Source organism: Galleria mellonella, unplaced genomic scaffold, assembly GCF_026898425.1.
Source record: "Galleria mellonella isolate WM207_F2 unplaced genomic scaffold, CSIRO_AGI_GalMel_v1 utg83, whole genome shotgun sequence".
NCBI classification, from domain to species: Eukaryota; Metazoa; Arthropoda; class Insecta; order Lepidoptera; family Pyralidae; genus Galleria; species Galleria mellonella.
In genome coordinates, this window is record NW_026442162.1 from 1,903,518 (window position 1) to 1,931,092 (window position 27,575).

Below are 27,575 nucleotides of genomic sequence, written 5' to 3' on the forward strand. Positions count from 1 at the left end.
AATTCTTGTTGAATTCGTCACGATGGGCTAACTGACCTACTTCATCCTTATCTATCATCCTTCACTGGTGCCCCGCCGGTGTATACCGATAGCGCGGGTGGGGTTACCATTCCATTATCATCCATTAAAAAAAAAACTCATTTATTTTATTAACTAACGTTTACCTGCGACTTCTACCACGTGTCCGGAATATGTTTACTGACATATAGTAACCTATATCCTTCTCCGTTCCATATAGTAAGTTTATACCAAATTTTGTAGTGATTTTGATTGAGCTGTTAAGACAGTGTAATGTAACAATAAACAAACTCATTTTTTTATTTATAACATTAGTAAGGATTGTAAACATTGTTATTTTTTCTATATTGTTATATATGTATATTGTTTTTAAAAATGGACGTAATTAATAAAGCAAAAAAAAAAAAATATATATATTATATTATTTAGTTCTATAGACTTTGAGAATGTCATTATTGTAACAACAAACAAACTCATTTTTAACGCCATTAATTCTACTATGATTATAAAAGTTTGTGAGGATATGTGTATAATTGATTGTAATTACTAAACGGATTTATATGAAATTTGTATATTTTTTCTTAGAATATATATTGTATGGGATTAGTTATATATGTAATTGCTCTCAGAGTTTAATTATACGATATATCAATGCTCGTTTCCACTCAGGGTTTGCTGGAAGAGAACTCTTACAGAGTTGAGCTCGTCTGTTGTATATTTTTATTTAATATATATTATATGGTTGTAACATTTTGTGTACAATAAATTATAAATAAATAAGTATATTAATTGCATTTATATATGTTCATAATTATTATTTAATAAGTCAAAATGTGTACTTATTAACATAATATCATATATATATATATATATATATATATATATATATAATGAGAAAGTATAACTCAAGTTAACTACTTTAAATAAGCAAATTTTTCTCTTTCGAATGGTATAAGAATCGTAACGATATCTTTAAAAACAATAGAGATGTCACAATTCGTAAAAAAGTAGAATGAAATAAAACTACAATATTTTACAAAAATATTTTTGTAAAATGAATCAGTTCGATTTGAACCCTTTTACACCATTTAATAGCGATTATTTTTTTATACACATCATTGTTTTTCTTCAATACTTCAATAAAATAGTTTTAATTCAACTTAAAACTATTTTCACATCATAATTTTAATATTTTTGTTAATATTATATATATACAATTTCATAAGTGAAAAAATATATATATATATATATATATATATATGTAAAAGTGAGTATTACTTTTTGATGTTTCAACGGCTCGACGAATCGTGATGAAATTTGATATACATATAGATACTATTTGGGACAAAAAAGGACATAGGCTATTATCTGGGCTAGGTGACATATTCAATTACGCGGAAGAAGTCACTAGTTAAAACTAGTATATGTTTAAAACAAAGACGAGAATTTCTTTATGCCTCTAACCAAACTATTTACGGGTAAATTTACTTGCCAATAACCAAATGTTACCTGGGAAAGGTCGCTTTTAGCGATAAGGCCGTCCATTGTTTTATCATTGTAAACTTTTTTGTGTCTTTTTGTTTCTGCCAAATTCACTACTGTAATATTTCGAAGGGCACAATGAAAAAAAATTATTTTTAGCATTTAATTTTGTAACGGTTGGTTGAGGGATAAAAGCGTCAAGAAGTAACAGACAAACTAAGCTTTATATCTACTATAATATTAGTAAGGAAAGATATAAATATATAATAAATAAATACTACTAGTTATATTACTTTACGTGAAAGAATCCGTATCCGATACGAGAATATTCGCAAAGAACCATAGTAATCGGCATAGGCCGAGGAATAAGCAAACTGAAGTGGCAATGAGCTGGTCATATAACTCGAACAAACAACAACCGATGGGGAAGAAAGGTATTTGAATGGCGATCCTGTATGAGAAAATGCAGTGTAGAATGACTCCCCACTAGATGGAGTGACGACCTGAAATGCATTGCAGGGAGTCAGTGGATGCAGGTGGCTCAGCACCGTTCTATATGGCAGTTTACGGGGGAGGCCTATGTACAGTAGTCCAAAACTAAACAAGGCTTGTACTATGGATACAAGGCAACTAATAGATTATATTAAAATTTTGTGTATATGTATATATTGAACATAGAAAACCGTTGGCCGTTTGGTTCGGCATACAATAGACTACCTCTTGATTTTCCGTGGTAGTCGTAAGTAGCGACTAAGGGAACTTAACGATCGAGGGATGGCCAGCAGCGCTTCTCTTAGAAGATCACTAAAACCTAACTGCACTTGCCAACTTGCCTGCCAAAAATTGCTACTGGCAAAACCTATTTCATGGTAGAGGTATATTTTTAGCAATGGTCAGTTAACGGCTAATATAATGAAATATAGAAGGTACTGGCGACCGGCCGATGCAAACTCTTTACACATTATTGTACTTTTTTATATACATTTACTTTTAGAATGTTCTTATTATTTGTAATTTCAATTTTATATCTTTTGACATATATCATATTATTCTGTTCTGTTCCTTGCTCGCTGTTTAATACATTTATTTCGCTACTAAATTCCGTGTCTACATCATTTCATCACCTCATCACAGCTCCGTAATAGAAGGCATTCAGACAAGTACGTGTATTATCAATACAAATGTTTGTATTCTACGGGAATCGAACCCGCGACCTTTGGAAAATAGAGCGGAAGCCTCTGGAGCACTAAATTTAATAGGTAGCGTTAAGGGGCGATACTCCATGTTACATCTCACTGACCCCACACCGCGCTAAGTGAAAATAGTGTTTAAATTAATTCAGCTTAAACACAGGGGCGTATTTTCGTCGGGATTAAGTTCGTTTCTTCCCTTGGGACGAAAAAGTGGCCGAAACTCTATCAACTGCTCGGGGATTTGATTAAATCCCGCCTCACCCCTTGCGTGTTGACAGTAATTGATTGAAATGCACGTTTCTGTACGATTGACTTGATGTCTCGTGTTAATGCAATTTTTATTCATATACTACTGATCTGGCCCGGTTTCGCATGAATGGAAAAATATTTCGAAAAAAATATAGCCTATATTATTCGTTGAAAATGTAGCTTTATGTAGGTGAAAGAATTTTTAATATTGGTTCAGTAGTTTTCGAGTTTATCTAATATAAACAAACAAACAATCTAATCTTCCGTATATGTAATATTAGTACAGATATATAGGTGTACTTTGATTTTATCCTACAAATATAATGAATGTAAAACTTTGGATGGATGTTTCTTAGTCTTTCAAGCAAATACTCCTAAATGGATTTGAGTGATGTTTGGTACATTTATAGGCTATATTCTAACTTATCATAGGATATTTTATGTATTGATTCACACGGGCAATACTGTAATATTACTACTAGCTTTCCTCTGCGACTTTGTCTGCGTGACCGAGATATGTTTACTATGATAAAAAGTAGCCCGTATTCTTCTCTATCCTATATAATACGTGTATACTAAATTTCGTAGTGATTGGTTAAGCCGTTAAGGCACTATAAGGTATCAAACAAACACACTCTCACATTTATAATTTTTTTTAATTATTAATAGTAAATATTTTTAATGATTAATGTGCCGTTGTACCTATGTATTTCATCATTTGATGATTTAATATTTTTGTATATTTGTAAAACAAGTGTAAAAGAAAGTGGTTTGAATGTTTAAATTAAATAAAAGTCCTTCGATAGTATACCCAATACATGTATATGTAATGCCTAATAGTTTTATATTTGAGCATTTGTAAAAATAGGTATGAGTAGAAATGAAATAATCCTCTTTTTTACAAATAAATTGCTGGATTTCAGTTTCGATATACTTTGATATGATTGATGAAAAACTAATAAGTTGTATTTTCGTTTTATGTTCTTTAAAAATTTAGTTATTTTTTTATACTTAAGGAACAGATTGCCAATTAGCAGACTAGAAAAAGAAAGAAAAATTTTTTTATATTATAAAGAAGAAATATTTTACTGTTTGTTTGTCATGAATAAATAAAAAAAAATACTTAACCGATCTTAAAAACTCTTTTACTCGTAGAAAACTACATTATCAGAGAATAAGTAGGCAAGATATTGTTTTTGTAACTTCTATCTATCTATACGAAGTCAAACTGAATCACTAGTATTGTAACGATACATTTATTTGTATTATAGAGAAGTGACTTTTTTGTGATACCTACTTAGAATGCAACTGCAACAAATTCTAAGTCACAGCTAAATCAAAAATTAGTAGTACCTATAAAAGACATCAACGCAATTTGTATTACTAATTTTAGATTCTAAAATTAGTCACGCTAATTGCGTTGATGTCTTTTATAGGTGGTTTTCAAGATTCCTACGTGTAGGTACAACGACTTATAATTATGAATAAATTATGTGAAATTCATTTGACTATTATCATAATTAGTATAGTAATTATTGAGTTTAGTCTCATAAAATTATTTATGAAATATTAATTTAAAAAGAAATCATAGGTAAGAACATTCGATAATGAAAAGTGTTGAGTATAATGCGTATTGAGTATATTTATATATTCAAAAATTAAGTGGAAATTTGATTGCAAAAAAATTTTTTTTATAATAATAAATATTCAATATTTATCTATACTTAGGATTATTAAAAAATATTATAGAATTTCTACTAAAGTAATTAACTGAAATTGAATAAGTAAGTTAATTTTGTCAGTGTCCGAATGAGCATCGGAACATTGTAAGTAAGCAACTAAGTTTCTTAAACAATTACTATACAATGTATAAGCAGGTAGAAGGTGCCGGCTGGCAACGTGGCAGGGAAGCACTTGGGATTATAGAACAAAACAGCAAGTACAATTTTAACGCGTCGTTTATTAATAACTTCTTTTTTTTTCAATATATTTTTGTGTCCACTGACTATATAACACTCACTGTACATTTTCGTATTACAATATTAGTCTTTCGAGGATTTATAACGTTCGTTTCCATATAACAAATATTTTGTACAACGCACGAGGGTGCGAGTGTGGCGTCGTGGCACGACTTATCGCTATCTAACTACAATTTATCGACTAAAACCAACTCTAGCATTTAACACTATATTTACAAATTGTTCAAAATTTTTTTGGTATTCAAATTACCGCTGTCACTACGTCGTCTTTCGCGCGACCCGCAGTCAGCACTCATGTCCGTCCACACGACACAATAAGAATATTTCAACTTAAACCATAAAAAAATACAGTAATCATATTATAATACAATAAACAACAATTGTTAATTGAACTTTCGGCCGTCGGTGACAGGCCAGTAACTCGTTAAGTCAACAGTTTGTGTAACACTAACAGCGGCGCGGGCCGTGGCCCGCACTTAATATAAAACAAATAAATCCACATACCTAGAAGTATGTACGGCCGGGGAATAACGATCACTATTCTAATGCGACATCCAATGCGTAACAAAGTCACTGGTGGCGTCGAAGTGCGCGGCGACTCGACCAGCTCATAGCGGCGGGATGTCGATGTCGCACGCGAAAGGCGATTCTCAGATGAGCGGCATCGCGCGCTCGCCGGCGGCTGCGTACCGCTGTTCGTCGGGCACATGGTACATATTGATAATATGGCTGAGGTCCTGCTGACCGTACTCCCGCTTCATGGACAGCTGCTCGTGGGCGTGTGCGTGCGGTGCGAACTCGCGTTTTAATTGTGCCTGAGGCTCGTGTGTCACAAACTCGCGTTTCAGTCCCGGGGGGCCAGGGGACACAGGTTCTGACTTTGCTGATGAACCGCTCGGTGAGTGGGAAGCGCAGGACGGCGGCAATGCGTAACCGCCCGGTGAGCCGGGTCCTAGCCCGTAAGCAGACGGCGACGGCGGCTGTGGGAGATAAGGCGAACCCTGGCCGCCACCGTAGTATCCACCTCCATAACCACCTTGCTGCATTTGCGATACATCGTACCGTGGATATCCATAGGCCTGCTGTTGGTACGCGCTAGGGTCGTGCATCATGTAACCATTAGGCATATAGCCGTTCGGTGTCATTTGATAGACATCGCGTGGTTGTTGAGTTGCCGGTGCGGATGTTCTTTGGCCCTCAGGAGCGCCTAACAATGCTCCACCACCAAGGGGGTATTTCTCTTGCTTTTTAGCAAGGGTCTTCGTCTTCCTCCTTGGCCTGTATTTGTAATCCGGATGTTCTTTCATGTGAACAGCCCGAAGTCTCTTCGCTTCGTCAATGAAAGGTCGTTTTTCAGATTCTGAAAGATCTTTCCATTGTGCACCGAGCCGTTTGGAGATCTCTGAGTTGTGCATTTTCGGATTATCTTGAGCCATCTTCCTGCGCTGCCCGCGCGACCACACCATAAATGCGTTCATAGGACGTTTGACACGGTCTGCATTCGAGTTTTTGCTCGTGTTGTTATTGTTGTTGTTGGGCGGTTGATGGTGCTGTTGCGGTGGCTGCGCGTGGTGCTGCGGTAAAGCCTGGTGATGTTGATGTTGCAGCTGTTGGTGTTGAGTTAACGGCTGTTGCTGCGGCAGGGCCATCATGCCACCGAGCGCGCCCAGTGAGCCGTAACCGTGCTGGAGAGCATGGTGCGGCGGCACAGTGGCATGCAGGCTGCCGCCTTTCAAGTCCGTCTCCATCGTCAACATGTCTTCTTCCTGAGGCGCGTACAGCTTGCCGATCCTTCTTTCACTGTACACAACGAGAGAACCGTCGGTCGTTCACATGGACTCGCGGCGGTGCGCGTCGAGATAACGTTTCGCGGTACCGTGCGGTGCGAAGTCTCAGTGCGTTATGGAGAGGCTCGTTTGCCGGGCGGTGGTGACTGCGAGCTCCCCCCGCGCAGTCCCCTGGGGGCCCGCCTGTTTAGACCTCCACCAATAGGAGCGACGAACGCGGCCCCGCCCCTCCCGCGCTCTCCCACCCGCCGCGCTCTGCATTTTTAATCGCGTGGCCTGCGAGGTGAGCGTTCGCCTCGCCGTCGCCTCATGCAAATCTCAATTTTGTTTGCCGTCGGTGCAAGCACCTTCATAGCTTTATAATATAAACAAAATGCAGTATCTTATTATATGTATACTTTATATTAGCCATTTATTATGACATTTTAGTAATTAATATTATTCACTATATTTTATTGCTGTCGTAATATCAGTAGACAAGTAGGTAGGAGTTAGTTAAAGATAAATAATAAAAAAAGAGTAATTTAGATTGTTTAAAAATCTATTTTACTTAATAATTTTATTGGAATTAAGGAGAAAATTAGTACTTGTCTACCTACTTAGATTTTTTATTATTTTCTACTAATATTTCAAATTATAACATTATCTATACTGAATTTTTAAAAAAGTATCAAGAGCTGTACTATCTAAATACTTATACCAAAAATATCCACAAGATGTTTACATATTGACAGAGACAGTGTTTATATTTATTTGAATAAATAGGTATATATTGAAAAACATATCAAAACAGATCAGTAACATATTAAAATTGGATGTCTTAGAGACTTTAAAGGGCGTATATTAACGTAGGCAGATATAATTATATTTTAATAAACTTTTTCGCAGTTTATAACTGCTTTATATAGGACATTAAAATAGATAGCATATTTTACTACAATATGTGTTTTACAAGATAGCCATTATATCCTAGTGATCAGACCTAACTATCCACAGATAGATAGAATTTCCAAAAATAATATATAGACTATATAACTCTCTGATAATATAGCTTTTTATAAGTGAAAGAATTTTTAAAATCGATTGAATAGTTTTTGAGTTTATCCATTACAAATAAATTTTTCCTTTTTTAATATTTATTGTAAATGTTAACGTATAGAAAGGGTTTATACTTATTTTAATAAATAGCTATTTTTGTTTTTAATTTTCAAACTTCTTTAACCTCACCTCGAAATTACTATCAAAAGAGATGCCGTAATGTATCAGAAATGTGTGTGTCTACGAGATTTTTACATAATGACGTAGACAGTGTATTGTGTGTTCAGCTGTTATAAGTTCAAGGCCCCGCGACAATGTAGTGGAGCCTATTCAGTGAAAGAACCGCTAGCACAATGATTCGGGCACAGTCAATGATCACACTCATTCTCACTTCATTGTTTAGGAGATTCACTACTGTAATTGACTGTATAAGGAACAATGCTTGTTTTGATTCAATCACACTCGCCTATTGATTCTTATTTGTACAGATTTAAGGTTTAATTTAATTTATATATGATTAAAGATATATATATATATATATATATAGGTCAATATGGGATATTTTAATATAGCGTTATAATATAAAGTAGTATATAAAATACTGGCTAGTCGGTTGGAATGCGTTATAGCAAAATATTTTTATGTGAGGATGTTAAAAAGGTAATTACAGTAATTGTAGTTTAAGTACTAGAAAATGAGTGACTGTACAGTGATTCATCATAACAGCTGCTTACTATTCCTACTGTCGCGTTTATGCAGTTTTTGGACTTATATTGAGTGAGTATATGTTGGTTAAGTGATGCAAGGTATTTGGAAAATAGATAAGTACCTTATACATTTTAATGCTTACGTAAAGTCCTAGTTCAATATGTAGGTAGTTAGGTAGGTAGGTATACATGAAAATTTATCCTACTACAATTATTATATGGGATTGCCATCTTGCAGCATATAAAAATCGCGATTAAAAAACAGGAGGTGATCGTAAAACGGTGAAAATTTGAGGTTGTATGTATTTTTCAATGCTAAATCATAATTAAATAAAAATAAAAAAATATTGTCAAAAATATAAAAAATAAATTTTTAGGGGTGGGTCACCCTTATCAGTGAGTATAAAAAATAGATGTTGGCCGATTCTCAGATCTACCCGATATGCACACAAAATTTTATGTAAGTCGGTAAAGCCGTTTCGGAGGAGTTCGGTAACAAACACCGTGACACGAGAATTTTATATATTAAATATAATATCCCAACTATTAGAGCATGTTTTATTATAATGGAAAATAGTTTGACAGCCCATCTAACGGACAGTGGTAACTGTTGCATGTTAGTGGTTACGTGCTAAAATTATATGATATCTCTCTTCGGTATAAGCAGAGACCAGTTTGATTATTTTTATTTCCTTTAGATTACATTTGAATAGATTTGATCAATTCATTGACATTAAATTTTCAATCGACTTATATAAGACAGAAGTTCTCAAGTTAACTATAATTAATTTTATGGTAACGCATAATGGGTATTATGGCAATAACAATGTATTTTGTAATATCCATGGTTCTATTCATGTCTATAGGCAACGGTTACCACTTTCTATCAGGTGGGCCGTCAGCTTGTTTGCCATTCTAAGTTGCATAAAAAAGGTGTCTGCTGTAGGTATGTCTTTATCAAATCTGCGCCTATTTTTGTTAATTTTTCTGTAATTATTAGCATTAATTCTCATGTCGGTTAGGAGACTTTGTACAAAAGTTGATTGCTTGGGTACCTCTGTCCCATTCGTGTTTCAACCGTGAAGCATTTGTCTTTACATGGCTGTGTTTCGGTTTGAAGGGTGAGATATGGCGTGAATTTATTGGGTACAGAGGAATAACACCTGAGTCCTCAGGAATGGCAACGCATGTGGGGTATCATGGGCGAAACAGTATACTCTGTTATGTCCATGGTATGTCTATAGGCAACGGTTACCACTTTCCATCAGGTAGGCCTTCAGCTTGTTTGCTATTCTAAGTTGTATAAAAAAAATAACTTTGCTATAACTTACTATGTATTCTATTGGTATTATATGGTAATTTTTTTATTGCTGATTGTATGTATTAGTTAACTTACCCTTCCAACTAAACATCTATTTACCTTTCAAACCTAAAACGAAATCAGGACCGCAATATGCTGCTCTACATCTAAATAACAGCAAATTGATATATACCTATATACATTATTCTAATGAATAATAATAGAATGATAACCTCGCTTGCACTAATAGTATATACTAGCCGGATACCAGTAAGGGATGATAGGTGAGGATGAAGTAGGTCAGTTAGTCCATCGTGACAAATTCAATAATAATTTAGTCACGATGATTCCCAGGGGAACCACGGGAGGTCTGGTATGTGGTATGGTAGGAGGTATTTGGTATTGTTAGCAATAGGGTTATTAAACTCAATTGCTAACAATCCCTTCTCTTCTGATATCTACATTAGGTCACAAGTAAGGTTTAAAAGTACGGAAGTTATATTTAACATAACTACATAAGTCAATATTTAATATCTATGTAAATGTGTAAAAAATGTAGCTTGGAGCATCAATTTTAATATCATATCTTGTATGTCACTTATATAATTATTAAGTAATGGAAAAAGTTAAAAAAAGTTAAAGAAAGATTAAAAGTTTTATCTACACAATTATTTCAAGGATCAGATGATGAATCGAATAATTGATGAATGCATTCATCAATTATTCAATTCATTGTTTATTAATTCAATTCGGAACAAAACAACCATTTATTTCTATTAATATAAAAGTTTTCTTTTAATATAAAATGTATAACATCTTAGTCCTTAAAAGTGAGAAAACATGAATCATGAGCACACCATGTTTCTAGCTATAATGTTCTATGCCGCAAAATATTCCATATTTAAAAGAGATATACCGCCTCCAATTCCAGACAAGTACCTATAAAAAGAACCGAGAAAGTGTAATAAAAATAAAATAATAAAGCTAATGCTGTAGTCAGGTATCCGGCAGTTTTTCGAAGGTAAGTAAGTAGTTAATAATAATTCGACTTTGGGAGTTTCTAAAGAATTTTAGATAACGGCTCATTGTTTTGTTTTTGTTTTTAACCAATATTTTATGACTGCATTATTATAAAAGTTCTTTTGTTGAAAATAGTAAGTGTTAGAGCTTGCCTTGCTAATAAGTTGGCCAGATGCATTCTTATCGCTGCTGCTAATATCAGTCTTGGTGATACGAGTAATAGTTACCTATAGATGGAAATGAAAGAAATACCATTGGGTGTGATAAATTTTAATAATAATAATTTACAAAATGTTAGTAATATGTAATTTACAATCAATGAATCATACAATTATTACAATACGTAGATAAGTAAGCTGTATTAATTAAAGTATATAAATAAGATGATATATATATATATATACTCTAAAAACAAAAAGACAAAGTAAGTACTTGTAACAGAGAAAAAGTATTACAAAATTTTTACATTAACAATTTTATGAAACATAACAAGCAACAATTTTAAAGTCTAATAAATAGTAAACATTTTATTCAGTATCTTCTGTGACATATTACTCGTATTCACACAATTAAAATTATTAGCAAAGCAAAATATGTGTAAAATTGTTTATAACAGACATAATTTTGTGACCCTAACTACTATTAGATTATTTGGAAAACGCTAACACATTTATATCTAGAGTAAGTATGAAATAGGATGTCTACCTAATATTTACATATCCAGCAACTTTGTTTACGATATATCTACCTATAAAGATTTGGATATATTACAATTCATACGGCGTCACTTAGTTTAAAATTATTATGGATATCATGAGTACTAGACAGCTGGTAAACATATATAATTTAATACAATGCACTGAAAATATTTAGCCCATTTGAAGCAACTTAGCGCGGATTTATAGGGTACAGAGGAATAACATCTGAGTCCTCAGCAATGGCAACGCATGGGAGGTATCATGGGCGAAACAGTATACTCTGTTATGTCCATTGTACTGCTCATGTCTATAGGCGACGTTTACCACTTTCCATCAGGTGAGCCGTCAGCTTTTTTGCCTAAGTTGTATAAAAAAAAACTTAGTATTATTATGGAATATTTCTGAGAATAGTCATAAAACGATACATTTACTTAAAATTGCTACACCTATAAACGGAAACGGTAAACTAAATACTTTAGAATCCAAACACACCTGTGGTTTGGATTCGATATCATACTCTTCATGTCTATAGGCGACGGTTATAGTGTTCCATCAGGTGGGCCATCAGCTTGCCTTTCTATTCTATCTTGTATATAGAAAACTATTTTTAAGATTGTAAAGATTATTAGTTATGTTGTTACAATACACCCAAATATGAATTAGAAAAATTACAAAACCATATTAATGTTTGGAGCAACTCTCACCTGAAAACAACTTTCTCATATAACAAAACAATTTCTAACAGATCAGGTACATTTTATATTTACGTTACAAAATTGTTAGACCATGAAACGGCCGCTCTCAATGTTGCTGCGGCGCCATTTTGTTCCAGTTTCAATTAAATGAATCCTCATTTAGAGTTGACGGCGTTAAACGTGGAAATCCCTTGACGTGCCCCCGGGATAATCTTCGCCGTGACAGAGTGCTGTTGCATAATACATATTTGTTGTCCCCGCATTATATACCTAATATATAATTATAGAGGAGAAAGGGATTGTTAGTAATGGCATCTAAATGTCCTATTATTAGCAATATATACTATCAGGTCGACTTCCACACGGTTTCCCCTAGAAACCTACCTGCTATCGATCCCTCGATTATTAAGGTCTGGAATTCAACTCGATAGTTTCTAGGGGAGACCACGTGGAGGTCGGCCTAGTTAGGTATATTGCTAACAATGACGCCATTAGTTTCCATTACTAACAATCCTTTCCCCCAACTCGGTATTTAGGTTGACGCGTGAAATAAAATACAGTTCAAATGACTACATTACGCGTCACAGACCAATAATTTTTCAGAACAACGCTTGTGCTAAATAAAAAGCGCGCATCAAACCCTCCAGCGCTCTAATTGGCGCGAGGTGTCACTAATGACAGCCGCGAGTGCCAAGCACCAGCAAGCACCGCTGCAAATTAATAATTATCGCGCCTGGCAACATTGATGGAGCCTTGCAATATGACAGATGTATATTACTAAGCTATTGTTTAAAAATTTATAAGATAGTTCTATACAATGCTATCAATAGATTACGAAATTTGTAATGGATACTATAAATGGCTGGCTGAGTAATGCATATAAATATTTATCATAAATTATTTATATCAACGAAGAAACTAATTAATTATGGCATAGGTTTAATACTTAACAGTAATAAATTTTTTATTTATTTAATTCAATTTAAAATAATTTATTTAATCGTAGTAAGTGAGTTTTAAGTGGAAATAAAGAGTGAATAAATAAAGACTATTTTAAAATATAAATTTTATTAAAATAAACAGTAATAATAAGTAGTCTAAGTAACTAAGTAATAAGTGGTACGCTATGATATAATCACCTGGTCTTCATGCTAGAATACCGTGGGTTACGTAAACGACCCATTAACAATATGTATTTAATATTTTAAAATTACATACAGTAGAATCTCAATTAACAATACTTAATAACAGTATTTAATTAAATTTTAATATTTTTTTTATTATGTAAGAGAATTTACATTCGTCGTTTGACAATACAATTAGATAAATAACAAGCTGTATATAATAATAATGGTGGACTACATAATACCATTTGTAAATCGGTAATTAGTAAAGAATAAGTCCGGATAATCGAATGTTCGGATAATCGAGATTGCTATTGTCCATTAAAATCATGTTACAAAATTAATAATTTTTATATGCTATTAATGTTATAAATACAAAAGTTTGTAAGGATGGATGAGTAGAAAGATGGATAGGTGGATGTTTGTTACTTTTAGTTTTTTTTTATACCACTAAGGTGGCAAACAAGCATACGACCCACCTGATGGTAAACGGTTACCGTAGTCTATGAACGCTTGCAATAGCACAGGTTTTACGCGCGCGTTGTCGACCCTGAAGAAACTTCTTTGCCTCCCTTTTGAAGAATCCCATGCCTTAGACTCTTGGAAGCTACTGAATGGATTTGAATAAAATATGGCATACGGCTAGTTCATATCCCAACTTAGTACCAGTATAGTTTGTGTTTTTATCTTTACTTAGGTAGATATTATATATAGGTATTAATTTATCAATATTTCTACTTATTTTTAAAACTTTTAAGGTATATTTTGAAGTTGCCTCTAATTGTATTGTTGTTTGATGAATCTCTAATTGATTTATTTACTTATAATTTACTTTGTTTATTTAAAAAGAAGATAAACTAATAATGCCAATTATATAGATCGAATAAATCACGAAAGCACATTACCTCATGTACCTCTTTATCAATTAAACTGACATTACGATTTAAAAAACAAAATATTCTACACAATTACATGTTTTCAATTGCGTAAACAAATGTATCATTATATTAGATATTTAGTATCTGTGTTTATATAGGCAAAGCTGGTGCGTACAATAAGTACATATTACTTTTGAACTTTCGCACGATAAGGTGATCGATTTGGTATGAAACATACAATCATTATTTTCATACAAACTGTTTACCGAAGCTTTGCCCTTCTCTTTGTTAAGATACTAACACATACAAATTTAATTCAATATCGTTCAAGAATTTAAGTGTATTTTTTTAATGAATGATAATGGAATGGTAACCCCGCCTACGCTATCGGTATACACTGGCGGGACACCAGTGAGAAATGATAGGTGAGAATGAAAAAGCAGGTCAATTAGCCCATCGTGATGAATTCACTTGGAATTCAGCACCATGTTTTCCAGGGAGGACCACGTGGAGGTCGACCTTTTTGGGCATATTGCTAATAATGAGACTGATAGTCCGTATTATTAACAAACCCCCCCTCCCCAATTTAAGTGTATTGAATTACGACCAGCTAAACATCTTTATAAATTTTCACATTTCGATTATGATTAAAAAATGACTAGGACATGTAAACTGTGGCGAAGATATTTTTTAGTTTTCGTTAGTTACTAGGTATCATTGAATTCGTGCTTATTATATTATTAATATTATTTGTAAATAAAAATAATACTAAATATTTACTTAACAACTAAGGGTGGGTAATACCCAGTATGATATACCTTATACTAATATCGATATATTTTAGTTACTATATTTATATTTTGGCTAAATAACAAATATTTTAAATATTGCTTATATATTATATAATAACGAAACGAAGAATTCCATCTAAATAAATATAAATGTTGGACTGCTATCGGCGATATCGATATCACTCACGCCAATAATAACTTCTTATCTATTATGTTTGGTCCTTTTACATTGAAGGTGCAATTTTGTTTTGAAGATAAACACAAATTACTGTGTACCAATTAGTAACTAATGCAATTGTTTGTGAAACAAAATATTAATTGCTATTAGATGTGTTTTGATAATGACCGTGCAAAATGGAATAACATCATGAAAGAGGCAATAGACTCCTTTTAAGGACACGACCTTCAGTAATAAAGAGGACAAAGAAAGAGAGAGAGAGAGAGAGATGTGTTTTGCAGAGTTCTAGGTAAATAAAGAATTTGAATGTAGTTTTTACTGGCGACTTTGTCCATTTAACGGGAATGTTGATTAACTGTGTTAACTAGTAGTTTATATTCTTCTCCATCACAAATAGTACATGTATATCAAATTACAAGAGAAGCTGTTAATATGCCAAAAGTAAACAAAGTTATTTTGAAATTTTCAATATTAATAAAGACTAGCGCGCGACTTCGTTCGTGTTTATCAATGTATAAAATATCTTATATGATAATTTAGGAAATGTGTCCATGTATCAAATTTAATTAAAATTCGTTTAGTAGTTTTTGTGTGACAGAGTAACAAATGTCCATTCATATATTCTCACACACTTAACACAAAACACGAGCGATTTACGGTGATTTGCTGAAGCAGATCCCACACACTTACATAAACGAAGAATCGGAACACTCGATTAAAGCTATTTAGGGTTAGTTTGACAAATTTAAGAAAAGGACCGGCATTCACTCCGTCGTCAGGCATGCTGAGACAGCAAGTTTGGATGTGAAGGCAGCTGAGAATTATATCAAAACTATTTTCCGAATTAATAGAAGCCTAAAGGATACATTCCCCAGCAAGTCTTCAACAATGCCAAGATGGGGTTTTTCTGGAAAAGGATACCGAATAGGACTTAACGGCATAACGGCAGAGGAGAAGACAATGCCAGGTCACAAACCCGTGAGGGATAGATTAACTCTAGTACTTAGCGCCAATGTGCGTGACAACTGCAAAACTAAACCTGTTAAAAAATTTACACAGATAGACTATAGGAAAACAACCTACCTATGCAAGCCCTTCTCGTCTTCGACAATGCCCCTGCTCACCTACCAAGTACATAACAAAGTAAACTAATAATATAATCCTTGATTCCTTTCATGCGTTACTATTCTCGAGTGCTAGGGCGTTATACCTCTGTACACTATAATTTTATTGCCATATTCTACCCTTTAAACAGAAACACAGCCAAGCTGTTTGCACTGTAACTGCTTAACGCCCGAAATATAAATAATAAAAATAATTATCTACAATTAAATAATTGTGGTAAATACAACAACAAAAATAAATGGGACAAAAGTACTTAAGCAGACAAAGTAAAAAGTCTTTCTGTGGTAAATTGGTACTTGCCGATATGCTTTGTTGTTTTTTTATAACTTAGAATGGCGAACAAGTTGACGGCCCACCTGATGGAAAGTGGTATCCGTCGCCTATAGACATGAACAGTACCATGGACATCACAGAGTATCTTGAAAGTTACCGTCAAGAAAAAATATTGAATATATAAATATAACAACTAATTTAATTTTGACAATAAACGAGGCATTTATATTTATATTTACATTAATAGGTATATACATATTTGTAGATAGGTATCTTAGAAACTGTAGATCATAATGAAAGCTCAATATTAGGCAGGACATGAGTCGACTAGACACAAACAAGACTGTGTACGTAAGAGCAAGCTATCATCATATCTCCTTACAAGGGGAACTCTCCACCCCATACCGGGAGTGCAGTAGACGTAAGCATTTCATAGATCTGAACAAAAAATAATTATTAAACCAAGTATATTTGAACCTTCTTTTGATAAGTGCCGAGTTCCATTTTCAATTTCGGAAAATAATCAAACAGACAATTTAGGAAATGGGCTTTATAAATTGACTTGAATCCAAATATAAGATTTTCTTTTGTTTTTAATATTGTCAATATAAGTAGGTATCTACCTTAGATTGAATTTAAAGTAATTAGTGTAGCATTATAAATATTTACTTGTCGACTTTATTCCAATTTATAAAAATACAATCTTCAATGTACAGGTTACGACAAAATTATTCTAACAACCAATGTAAATACTAGTAAGATTTAAAATACCAGACTTAAAAAAAAAAAACTCTACTATTATCGCGTTAATTAAACAGAAATAAAAATCCCCAGCGGCAGCCGTCTTCAACATAACGAGGACACTTTAATACACCGGCCGTCACACTTGAATAGGCCTAGTACATATCTGCGTAAGGGGGCGGCCAGGCCAGTAGAAGGGGGAGGGTCCACTTCCGTCCGCTGTCTCCATCTCATCAGGCCTATCTTGGAAGCGAACCGCCGCAAATTAAATAGTAACGTGCGACGGACGGTCCCCATTTATGTACGTTACCTTACGAGGCGTGTTAGCCACAATTCAGAATACGGACATGTGTTCCGTAATGTAGGTGAATCAGGTGATATTCGGAACAGTTAATATGGACATACGATTGATAATATATATGTAACTAATGGTCTTTGTAAATACAGTTCTGAGGTAATCTTCTTCTTTTTCTTTATACTTTCTCTCTTATCAGACTTATTATTTGGGGTCGGCTAATATATTTTTTCTTCCATTCTTCTCTATTATTTCGTTAAAAAATCTAATTTAAATTTAACAAAATTAGTATGGGACTAAGAAGGTAACTTTTGAAGTTTCTTTAAAAAGTTGCCTTCGATTTATAAAACAAAATATTAATAAATCAGTTATCTAAATAAAATCAACAAATAATCCGTTAGCTCGAGTTTGTCTTCAAAAGATTGCTTTCAACAGTAACACCACCCTATTGTATTTATACAAATGCATTTGTTGTATTTATTATTACCTATGTTGTATAATAAAAATAAATATATATTCAATCATTCATTTAATTAAGACAGATCTCGACCTATTGGTTTATTATTCTAATTGTTAAGAATGGAGGAAGGGATTGTTAGTAATGCGGATTATCATTGCTAACAATATACCCTAACAGGTCGACCTTCCAGCGGTCCCCCCTGGAAACCATCGTGCTGAATTCTAAGTTTATTCATCACAATGAGCTAACTAACCTGCCTTTTCATTCTCACGTATCATCCCACACTGGTGCCTCGCCAGCGTATACCATTAACGCTGACGGGGTTATTATTCCATTATCATTTATAAAAAAAAACTGTTAAGACTTCTATATTAGTTGGTTCAAATCTAGAGATGTCAAATAATTTGTATGCCAATTTAAGTTTTATGTTCTATTTAACATGTTCTTGAGCTGGGAAATCTACCTTTCCATATATATCAAATAAATTAAGAACCATGTAGTTTAATGATGCCTACAAACTGATCAGAAACGATTAAATGGTTTTAGTTGTGGGAAAAGGGATTGTTAGTAATGGATTCTAATAACCCTACATAACTAATAATATATAATCGTGGTTAATTCTTATGGAATTCGATATGATGGACCACTTCACCTATCCTCACGATCCTCATCTATCATCCCTCACTGGTGCCCGGCAAGCGTATACCGACAGTAGTAGCCTACTACTTCATTCTCACCTATTAAACAAAATGGTTTCAACAAGCATTATATCTTGTGACTGAAACTTAAAACAACAGTTCATATTGTTAGATTTGATCTTTTAAGGAATTAAATTCAGATGTAGAATTTTCTTATATACTACATAAAATTTACAGTGGTACCCTGCACTTTGGTTGTTTTGTTAAGAGAGGGACTGGCTGAAAACCAGCGCTGTGCAGCTGTTCACATTGCGCTGGGACACTTACAGCATCAGCTGAGTAGGTTTCTTTTGCCGAGTATGGGACACTTTTTGTATATGTTATTTATATTTTATATTGTAATTGTATGGCAATAAATGTTTCTATTCTATTCTATTCTAAAATATATAAGAGTTAGATAGAACTAGATAAGAATGTGGAGTTATGTTGGTGTTTTCAATGTGTCCATTGTAAGTAATAATATCACTGTTTCTTTGATTCATTAAAAAAGTTTATATAATTTTGATCAATATAAAAATGCTTTAATTATGAGAAAAGACGACATAATACAAGAGTAATCCCTGTCGATTACAAAAAGAATCATCGATATAGAGACAGAATTGGTGTAGGCATCGCATTCTTATTGTGTCAACACATATTTTTTTTTTATAATTTTACTGAGATGGCAAACAAGCATACGGCCCACCTGATGGTAAGTAGTTACCGTAGCTTATGAACACCTGCAATGCCAGAAGTATTACGCGTGCGTTGCCGACCCTGAAGAAATCTCTTTACCCCCCTTTTGAAGAACCCCATACTGTGAGCTCTTGGGAAAACCTCGGCAAGGAGCTCATTCTCTAACTTGAGTGTTCGTGGGAGGAAGCATCTCTGAAACCGCGCTGTATTCTATAAGTATTCCTTAATCTAACTACTACTTGTGAAAATAAAAAAAAAAAAATAAGATTGATGTATATAATAGACTCATAAGTTCATTGCAATATCTGACAATAAACTTTAGTGTAAGTACAAATATGCGATGACCTTCGTGGTATAGCGGTTTAACATACTGCCTCACCTTTCCATATTCGCACGTTCGATTCCCGCAATATACAAATATTTATATTCATGAGTATCACATCGGTCTGTGTGTTTCTCATGTATTATTATGTATGTACACCATTCTTGGCAATATATCCTGTCAAGTAGACTTCCACGCGGCCTCTTTTAGCGACCACCGTAGTTAACCCAGGTAGCAAGTATTAGTCATATTGACGTCGATAATAATACAGTTAGTATAGTTACAGACCCTAAAATGATTCAGAACTGTAGTCTCTTCGCAGAAGGTACCTTGCTACCTAAGAATTTGTGTGAATTTGCCGCGACAAGCCAACTGACCTGCATTCATTATTATTATTTTATCCACTACTGGCGAAGCGATTTCATTTTCATTCTTAAAAAAAAATATATGTATGTAAAGAAAAATGTAATGATACCTATTCGCTGTCTAGTACTCATAATATGAACTTAATTGGAAACTATTGTAGATGGCGCTATGAATAATCCAGTAGTATTAATTTATTATTCATATTTGGGTACAATGTAGTAAATAAAAACATGATATAGAAACACAATCCAGTATCAATAATAGCACTTAATAGTAAAGTTATAATATGCATTTCGTTTATGAATTTAATTATAATATAGATATCCATATGTAAATAATTATTAACGAATCCACATTACACCAAATAATAAATAATATTTATGCCCCAACATAATAACGTACGCTTTAATTTAATATAAAATAAATTCAAGCGTATATTGAATAGAAAAGAAAGCTGATTTTGTACGGAATAGACCTTTGGCATAGGCCAATTATGCTTATTGTACGAACATATTGGATGTTACCCACGCCACTCGAGAAAACATCTTTATTTGTTGATATTTAATGAGAACATAGCTGAGTCATTGTCCATTAAAATTTAAGACACATATTCCGTCGATAACGTTACTATGACAAACCACATATATTTTCTGTAGTCGTACATTTAAGATTATTAGTTGTTTTATCAATTCAAATAAGATTACGGTTGTTATACTAAGGTACTAATTATCCTATTAGGATTTTTTCTTACAGGTAAGTCGCTATAATGCTTTAGTATTCAGAAACTAATAATAATTTTAAAACTATAGTTGAATTAATACAATAACTAAATATTATTGGTATGATTCTAATAAGATTACATTTTGAAATATCTACTTCGACGTTAACTTTGTAACTGTTTATTTTAATAGTAGTTTATTGATACGTATTATTAAGAATTTATTACAAAAAAATGTTAAAGGAACTTATCACATTAATATAGTTAGGTATCTCTCTCTAAAACAGTAAAAAAAAATTACTTTATAAATATCTTATCAAATTACTTTTAAAATATCATTCATTAATTATTAAGAAACATTTGTATATATATATATATAAGTATAAAGAAATGATCCTATAGATACCTATGTCTATATCTTACACTCATAGATGTTTACACAAAACTCACACTTATATAACGTCACTAAGCCGTGTCCGTACACTTCAATGTATATAGGTACATAACCATATATATACATATAGCACGATCAGCTGACTGCCTGTTTCGCATCTAGGTAAGTACGTATCTCAGTGCGGCCTTCAGTCACAGTTGCGCGCGCATTGCAAAGCACGACAAAAAGCACAAAACTAAGCAAATTTCCGCGGGGAAAACACTCATTTTCCGCGATTGAACGTGCGAGCGTCGCGCTCCCAATGCCCAGACTAAACGCGGCCCGTGAAAAAGCACCGCCACAACGCCGGCCGACAATGGAAAGCGGTAAAGAATCATAATAATAACAATGACAACAATGTGAGATGCTATAATAAAGAGCCGCGGCATTGTGCTAGGCTCGGTTCGTTCGAAGGGTCGCGGGAGATCGATACTTGGATTGTCTGCGGATGGCGTGCGTGAACCTTTGTAGAGCCGGCCGCGAGGCGCGACGCCCTCCTCGGCCATTCATCGGCCGCGGCGTCGCAAACGCTAATCAACTATTATTCTATCGACTATTTTTAATTACAAAAATGAAAGCGCGTTACACGGCGCAAAGATTTAAATTTAGATATTATCCCTTGAATTTATAACAATAACATTAAAAAGAACTTAGGTAAGGAATGTTACTTAATTTCTTAAAAAAAAAGAGCAGATGAGCGGGCACTGTAGAAATGAAAATCCACTAAAAATCTACTGTGTTCCGCCTTTTCATTGGAGAATCGGGGTCAAAGGCTGGCTTTCGCATTCTGCCGTGACACAACGAATTTCTAGTATTTACGCTGACAACATTCCATTGTCCGGTATTCTCGACCATAAGGTAAGAAGAGTGGCCTCGGCATGGCATAGGAGGTATAGTTTCAAGTCCCGCAAGCTTTAAAAATGTTGTACTTTCAGAATAATTATTGGAATAATATATTCATATTGTAATAATATAATATGTTCACGATTATAATTCCTAATTGAGTAGTCAGAATTATATATAATTTAGGATATCAATATATGTAACTAAATTAGTGACCTCTTTCTTAAATAAACAAATAGCGGCATATGTATGTGAGATGGAGTAGATTTCGCCAGTCGTTCTAGAGGTGTGAAGTGGCGGCCAGCGGCTGATAAAACATCGGGTTTAATGTAATAATCCGTCGATCGAGCCGTTATCATTAGTTCGATCGCGCACACCTCCCGCCGGCCCGCAGATTGCCTCGCGCCTACAATGGGCATAATGTGGACATTACCTCTAGAAAAAAAAATATCTGTACAAACTGGGCTTATTGCTCACAAAATATTGATTATATAGAATGGACAATATAACATTTTCTAAGCTAAATACGACGTGTATGACAAATTTTATGTGATCCCGGCAAAAAATAGGTCATCCTTTCCATTCCTGTGAATATTGTAGGAGGCGACTAAGAGATCTTAGTGATCGAGGAATGGGAGCATCCTTCTTAAAACATAGAACAAACAAACAAACAAACAAAGCCTAACTATGGTTGCCAAGCATAGCAACTACTGGTAAAATCTCTCAACGACCCTATGTTCAGCAGTGGACAGTTAAAGTCTGATATTATCATTAGCAATATGCTAAATTTCATAAATAATAGAAAAGAAAAATATATACTTATTGGCTGCAAACATAATGTATGCAAAGAAATAAAATAAAAAAAAGTAACAAATGTGTAAATTACAATAATATAGATCATTTTTATTGATTAATTACATCAATTTATTGATTACAGCGATTGATGTCTCTTAATCTTTTTTTTTTTTATTTCTTGAGCCATTTAATTTACTATTAAAATAATCTTTTTTACCTTAATTTTATTTTATAAATTCCTTATTTACTTAAATTGTAAATTGTAATTAAAAATGTTTGCTTAGTTTATAAATATCAAACTTTTTTCTAATATATTAAATTGTAACTAAATAATGAAGAATAATATGTCATAATAAGAGCAATAGAGACCAAAATATTTTTAGAAATTTGGTATGTCTATCTGTCCTGTATCTAAAATTTACGTAAGTAGCGGACAAAACGCTAGCTAACAATATACAATACAATAGTTTATAATGCCATCTAGTACTAGAATTTGTATTGTGAACGATATTTGTTAGACAACAGCAACGGTAGATGGCGTTATTAACAATTTTAACTGAAGGCACCTGAAAACTACCCACTAAGAAAGACTAGTATTATAAACAATAAATTAATTAGTAATATGTCCATAAGTCAGTTTAGTATATGCTGTATATACTGTAACTTTCCTTTTATATATATTTATGTTGACGAGTTTGAAATCACAAAAAAGAACTAGGTAGTGTATAGATTGAAGTTCGCATATTCAGTGAATTACCACACTTTTAGAAATATAGTCGTACTTAATCATAGCTATATATTATATATATATATATATATATATATATATATATATATATATATATATATATATATATATATATATATATATATATATATATATATATATATATATATATGCTAAATGTCTTTTATATATTTAATACTTGGTAATTGTCCATACTTAATTATTATTTATATCTTGACGTTTATATTTTTTCCTATATGCTTGGTGTTTTGTAGTCACACAAATAAATCTTTTTTTACAGAAATTAACAGTTGAGTTTGTAAATACTTCTGTAAAACTACTTTAGTAAACAAAAAAATAATAACAACTATCGTAAGTATGTAATGTTCAAAATAATAACAACTATCGTAAGTATGTAAGATTAGTTTTTATAGATTCAATAACGAACAGCCTGAGCTTATGAGAGTAACGAGGAGAAAGTGGACCTTTAGATCCTTGAGACATATCTACTGTAGTCAATTTTAATCTTTTGCATTGTTTACACATATTAAACATCGGCAATAAAGAAACAGGTATGTAGGTACTATTTACTTGTAAAAGCTTTTCCATCGCGTTAAGTCCCGATTGTGTATATAAAATATATACATAATATATATAAGAAGTATTCGAGTGTACAGTAAACACTCGAATACTTTTAAATTGTGTACTATATTAATAAAATTTGTAATATTAAGAAACAACAATCATACCCATACAAAGTTAATGAGGAATCGATATAATTGGCGGCGCGGGCGCAGAGAGTGCGCCCCGCGGCGCGTGTCCATCATCCGCCGTTGGTCGCTCGAGCGCCCGCGCACTGCAATTAAACCTCTATCTGAACATCGACTAATCCAATTATGTAACTGCACCTAGCGCGCAGTTGTCTTTAATCGATAATCGACTGATGGACTTAATGACAACACTATGTTTGTGATTGTAATTTTATTAGAACGATGCAATCAACTTTTTTAAACAAGTTATCAATTTTTTTTTTTGTTTGTAGGAAGATTTAGTTGCAAATAGAAATGTTTATGATGAAAGTAAAGCGTGTCAGTAATTTGTATTATATTGTTTAGGCACTTTTGATTATACATTCGGTACAAAACTAATGCTACTTCTAATCCAAATACAATAATGATAAGTGTCAAAATGAAACAAGATCTTTTAGAAACTGGTCGAAGATAATTTAATCATATATTCAGGTCAAATTTCTACTACAGATACATATATAAACTTAGTTGATATACCAGTATATTGTAAGTAGATAATCGATAACAGATATGGCAAAACTTTAGATTTATACCACTAAATAGCCTGTGATGATAAACTTCTGTGGTATATGAAATCATAACAAATTACTGCCACTTCTTTTTATCCATAAGAAAACGTAACAGGTGTCTAAAGGAATAACACACAATATCCAAGTAAAAGAATGAAAATTTGAAAGAAAAGCTCTACCAACTTGCCTCACTAGAATAAGGTAATAGCAAATTCTTCTCGTAAAGGCAGAAGGATTTAATTTTCTATACACGTCCATCACATTGCCATAGGTATATTTTGCCTGCTTTATAATGATATTAAAATCGTGACGTGACGTGTCGTGTCGTCTATATTATAGTAATACGGTAACCAAATTTTTTTTGATATCGTGGACATCCACGGTATAATGTTATCGTCGATGGAAAATAAAAAGTGTCTTCATACAACTTCCATACATTTTGATTTCTTATTATATCGTGCCGTAGGTTCTGTCGTGTGGTCCTAGCATAGAATAGTTCCTTCCTTCCTTTTCTGTGGGTGTCGTAAGAAGCAACTAAGGGAACTTAATAGCCGAGAGATGGGCAACAGCGTGCCAAACGCTCCCGTTCCTTAGGGCAGTCTAAGCTGGAGACCAATGTTCAGCAGTGGACAGATAATGGCTAAAATAATGACGATGATGATCACATCGTGACATTTCGTACGTCAATAAAATATATAAGTACTTATTTAGTTTCCATGTTATTGAAAATTGTACACTAGTAATTAATTTTTAGTAATAAATAGGAACTAATTTAGCAATAATATTATTTGCAGCCTTTTTACACAATGTCAGTACTATCGATGCAATAATTAACTCATTGCAACTTAATTCGGACTGACAAATTTAATGATAAGATTTCCACACTTACATAGTGTCAACACGTCGAAGCAGTACCTATAAGAAACAGTATATTATGAACATAATATGCTATTGATGCTCACTTGATTGATGATAAAGAGTAACGCAATGTTGTCCACTTGAGATTAGTGTAAGTGACATGTTCATAGATCCACAATCGTTCTGTCATACAAGTATCCACCATATATTCTTGTGTTGCAGTAAATATAAGAAATTTTTTATTTCGCTCAAATTACTAGTTAGTTTTATGATATATGTAGATAATAGATGATAAAGAGCGATATAAAAATATATCAATAACCTCACCGATAGTGATGTACGGAGGTTATTGAAGGTGAGGATGAAAAGGCAGGTCAGTTAACCCATCGTGAATAAATAACGATAAATTAGTCATGATAGTTTCTAGCGGGAACCGCATGGAGGTCGACCTGATAGGGTATAGTGATAGCAATGGGAACTAACCTCCCCATTACTAACAATCCCTTTCACCAAAAGTACGGAAGATATTGGCTCACTATAACTACAACAGAACAGGTGGCTTAGTATAGTTTTTTGTTTCGAATTTTCCTTCCCTCGCATTAATATGTACTGCTAAATATTTTAGAGAACTTTTCTTACAATGAAAATAAATGGTAACAAATTGAGTTCCTAATATATTTTGTCACTACGTAAGTGATATAATTAAATATGCTACTGATACATACAATACATTTGTTTGTTGAAAAAAAATTGAGTATATTGTTGCGGATTATTTTATTTTAATCAGCCTGGAGGGAATATGAAATCCCCGAAGATAATCCCTGAAGTATGAGAGAAAATAATCATGAATAAAAGAAAATAATAATTATATTTTATTAATTTAATTATAAACAATGGATATAACATAAATTAATTAATCGATTTTTTTTGTCGATGATTTGCAATAGAATCGTAAGCATGTTTGCATTTTTATTTTATTTAAAAGAATCATATAAAATTAATATCATCGCCGTCATACCAGTCGTTAACTGTCTACTGCCAAACATAAGCTTCTCACTTTAGAGGGTTTTGCCAGTAGTTGCCACGCTTGGCAGGGTTGGCAACCGCAGTTAAGTTTGGAGATGTTTTTAGAAGTACGCTGCTACCAATCCCTCGACCATTAAGTTTCCTTAGTCGCCATATAAGGCGTAAACGACAACCTCGGAAAAGAAAGGGGTGACCGGGACAACACAGCGAAAACATTAATATAAATTAAAAAAAATAACATATGATTAACCGGTTTATTTAAATTTTAGACGATTAATAATCTTAACCGTAACATATAAGTGTTATAAGTATCATATATATGCCAAGGTGGAGTACAGAATTTCAAACGCAACCGTTAATTTATACGGCCATTTTTAATTAAAGGCGATGACTAAGAGCCGGGGTCCATCACAGTCGGCGCTCGGCGGCGAACTATTATTAATTATTATTTTGATCGATCACGCTCCGTCTTATTTCATTAAGGATCCGATATAAAAATTTTTCAACATGTCCGAATCATTAATTGCAGTCTTAATGATTGCCACTATAACAATGTTCATTTTAGTAGATGTTATAATGAGAAATTTGTTGCACTTTTATATATTTTAAGATTTATGTTAGTTTCATAATAAAAACCGATTTGATCATGAAGTTAAATATCAATATACTATAGGATTAACATGCTCTTACTTAGAATAAAAATCTTATAAAAAATAATATAAATATTATAATCCTATAAAAAAAAAATAAGTAAATAAAAATTAG

The 27,575-nt window shown here is 33.1% G+C and overlaps 1 protein-coding gene and 1 long non-coding RNA gene across 6 annotated transcripts in view; both read right to left on the minus strand.

The window, feature by feature from the left end:
* LOC128202251 (uncharacterized) overlaps positions 1-27,575 on the minus strand; it is a 413,441-nt gene that overhangs the window by 122,173 nt on the left and 263,693 nt on the right. Inside the window, exon 4 of one of the 5 annotated variants that reach the window (XR_008253674.1) lies at positions 24,358-24,464. The exons of the other annotated variants lie outside the window; for them this stretch is intronic. This is a non-coding gene — a long non-coding RNA (uncharacterized LOC128202251). The remainder of the gene's footprint in view (positions 1-24,357; positions 24,465-27,575) is intronic. 5 annotated transcript variants of the gene reach the window in all.
* Positions 4,883-6,845, minus strand: LOC113519210 (transcription factor Sox-14). The gene has a single exon (XM_026904263.3). The coding sequence runs from the start codon at positions 6,676-6,678 to the stop codon at positions 5,572-5,574; it is 1,107 nt and encodes a 368-aa protein (XP_026760064.2). The 5' UTR covers positions 6,679-6,845; the 3' UTR covers positions 4,883-5,571.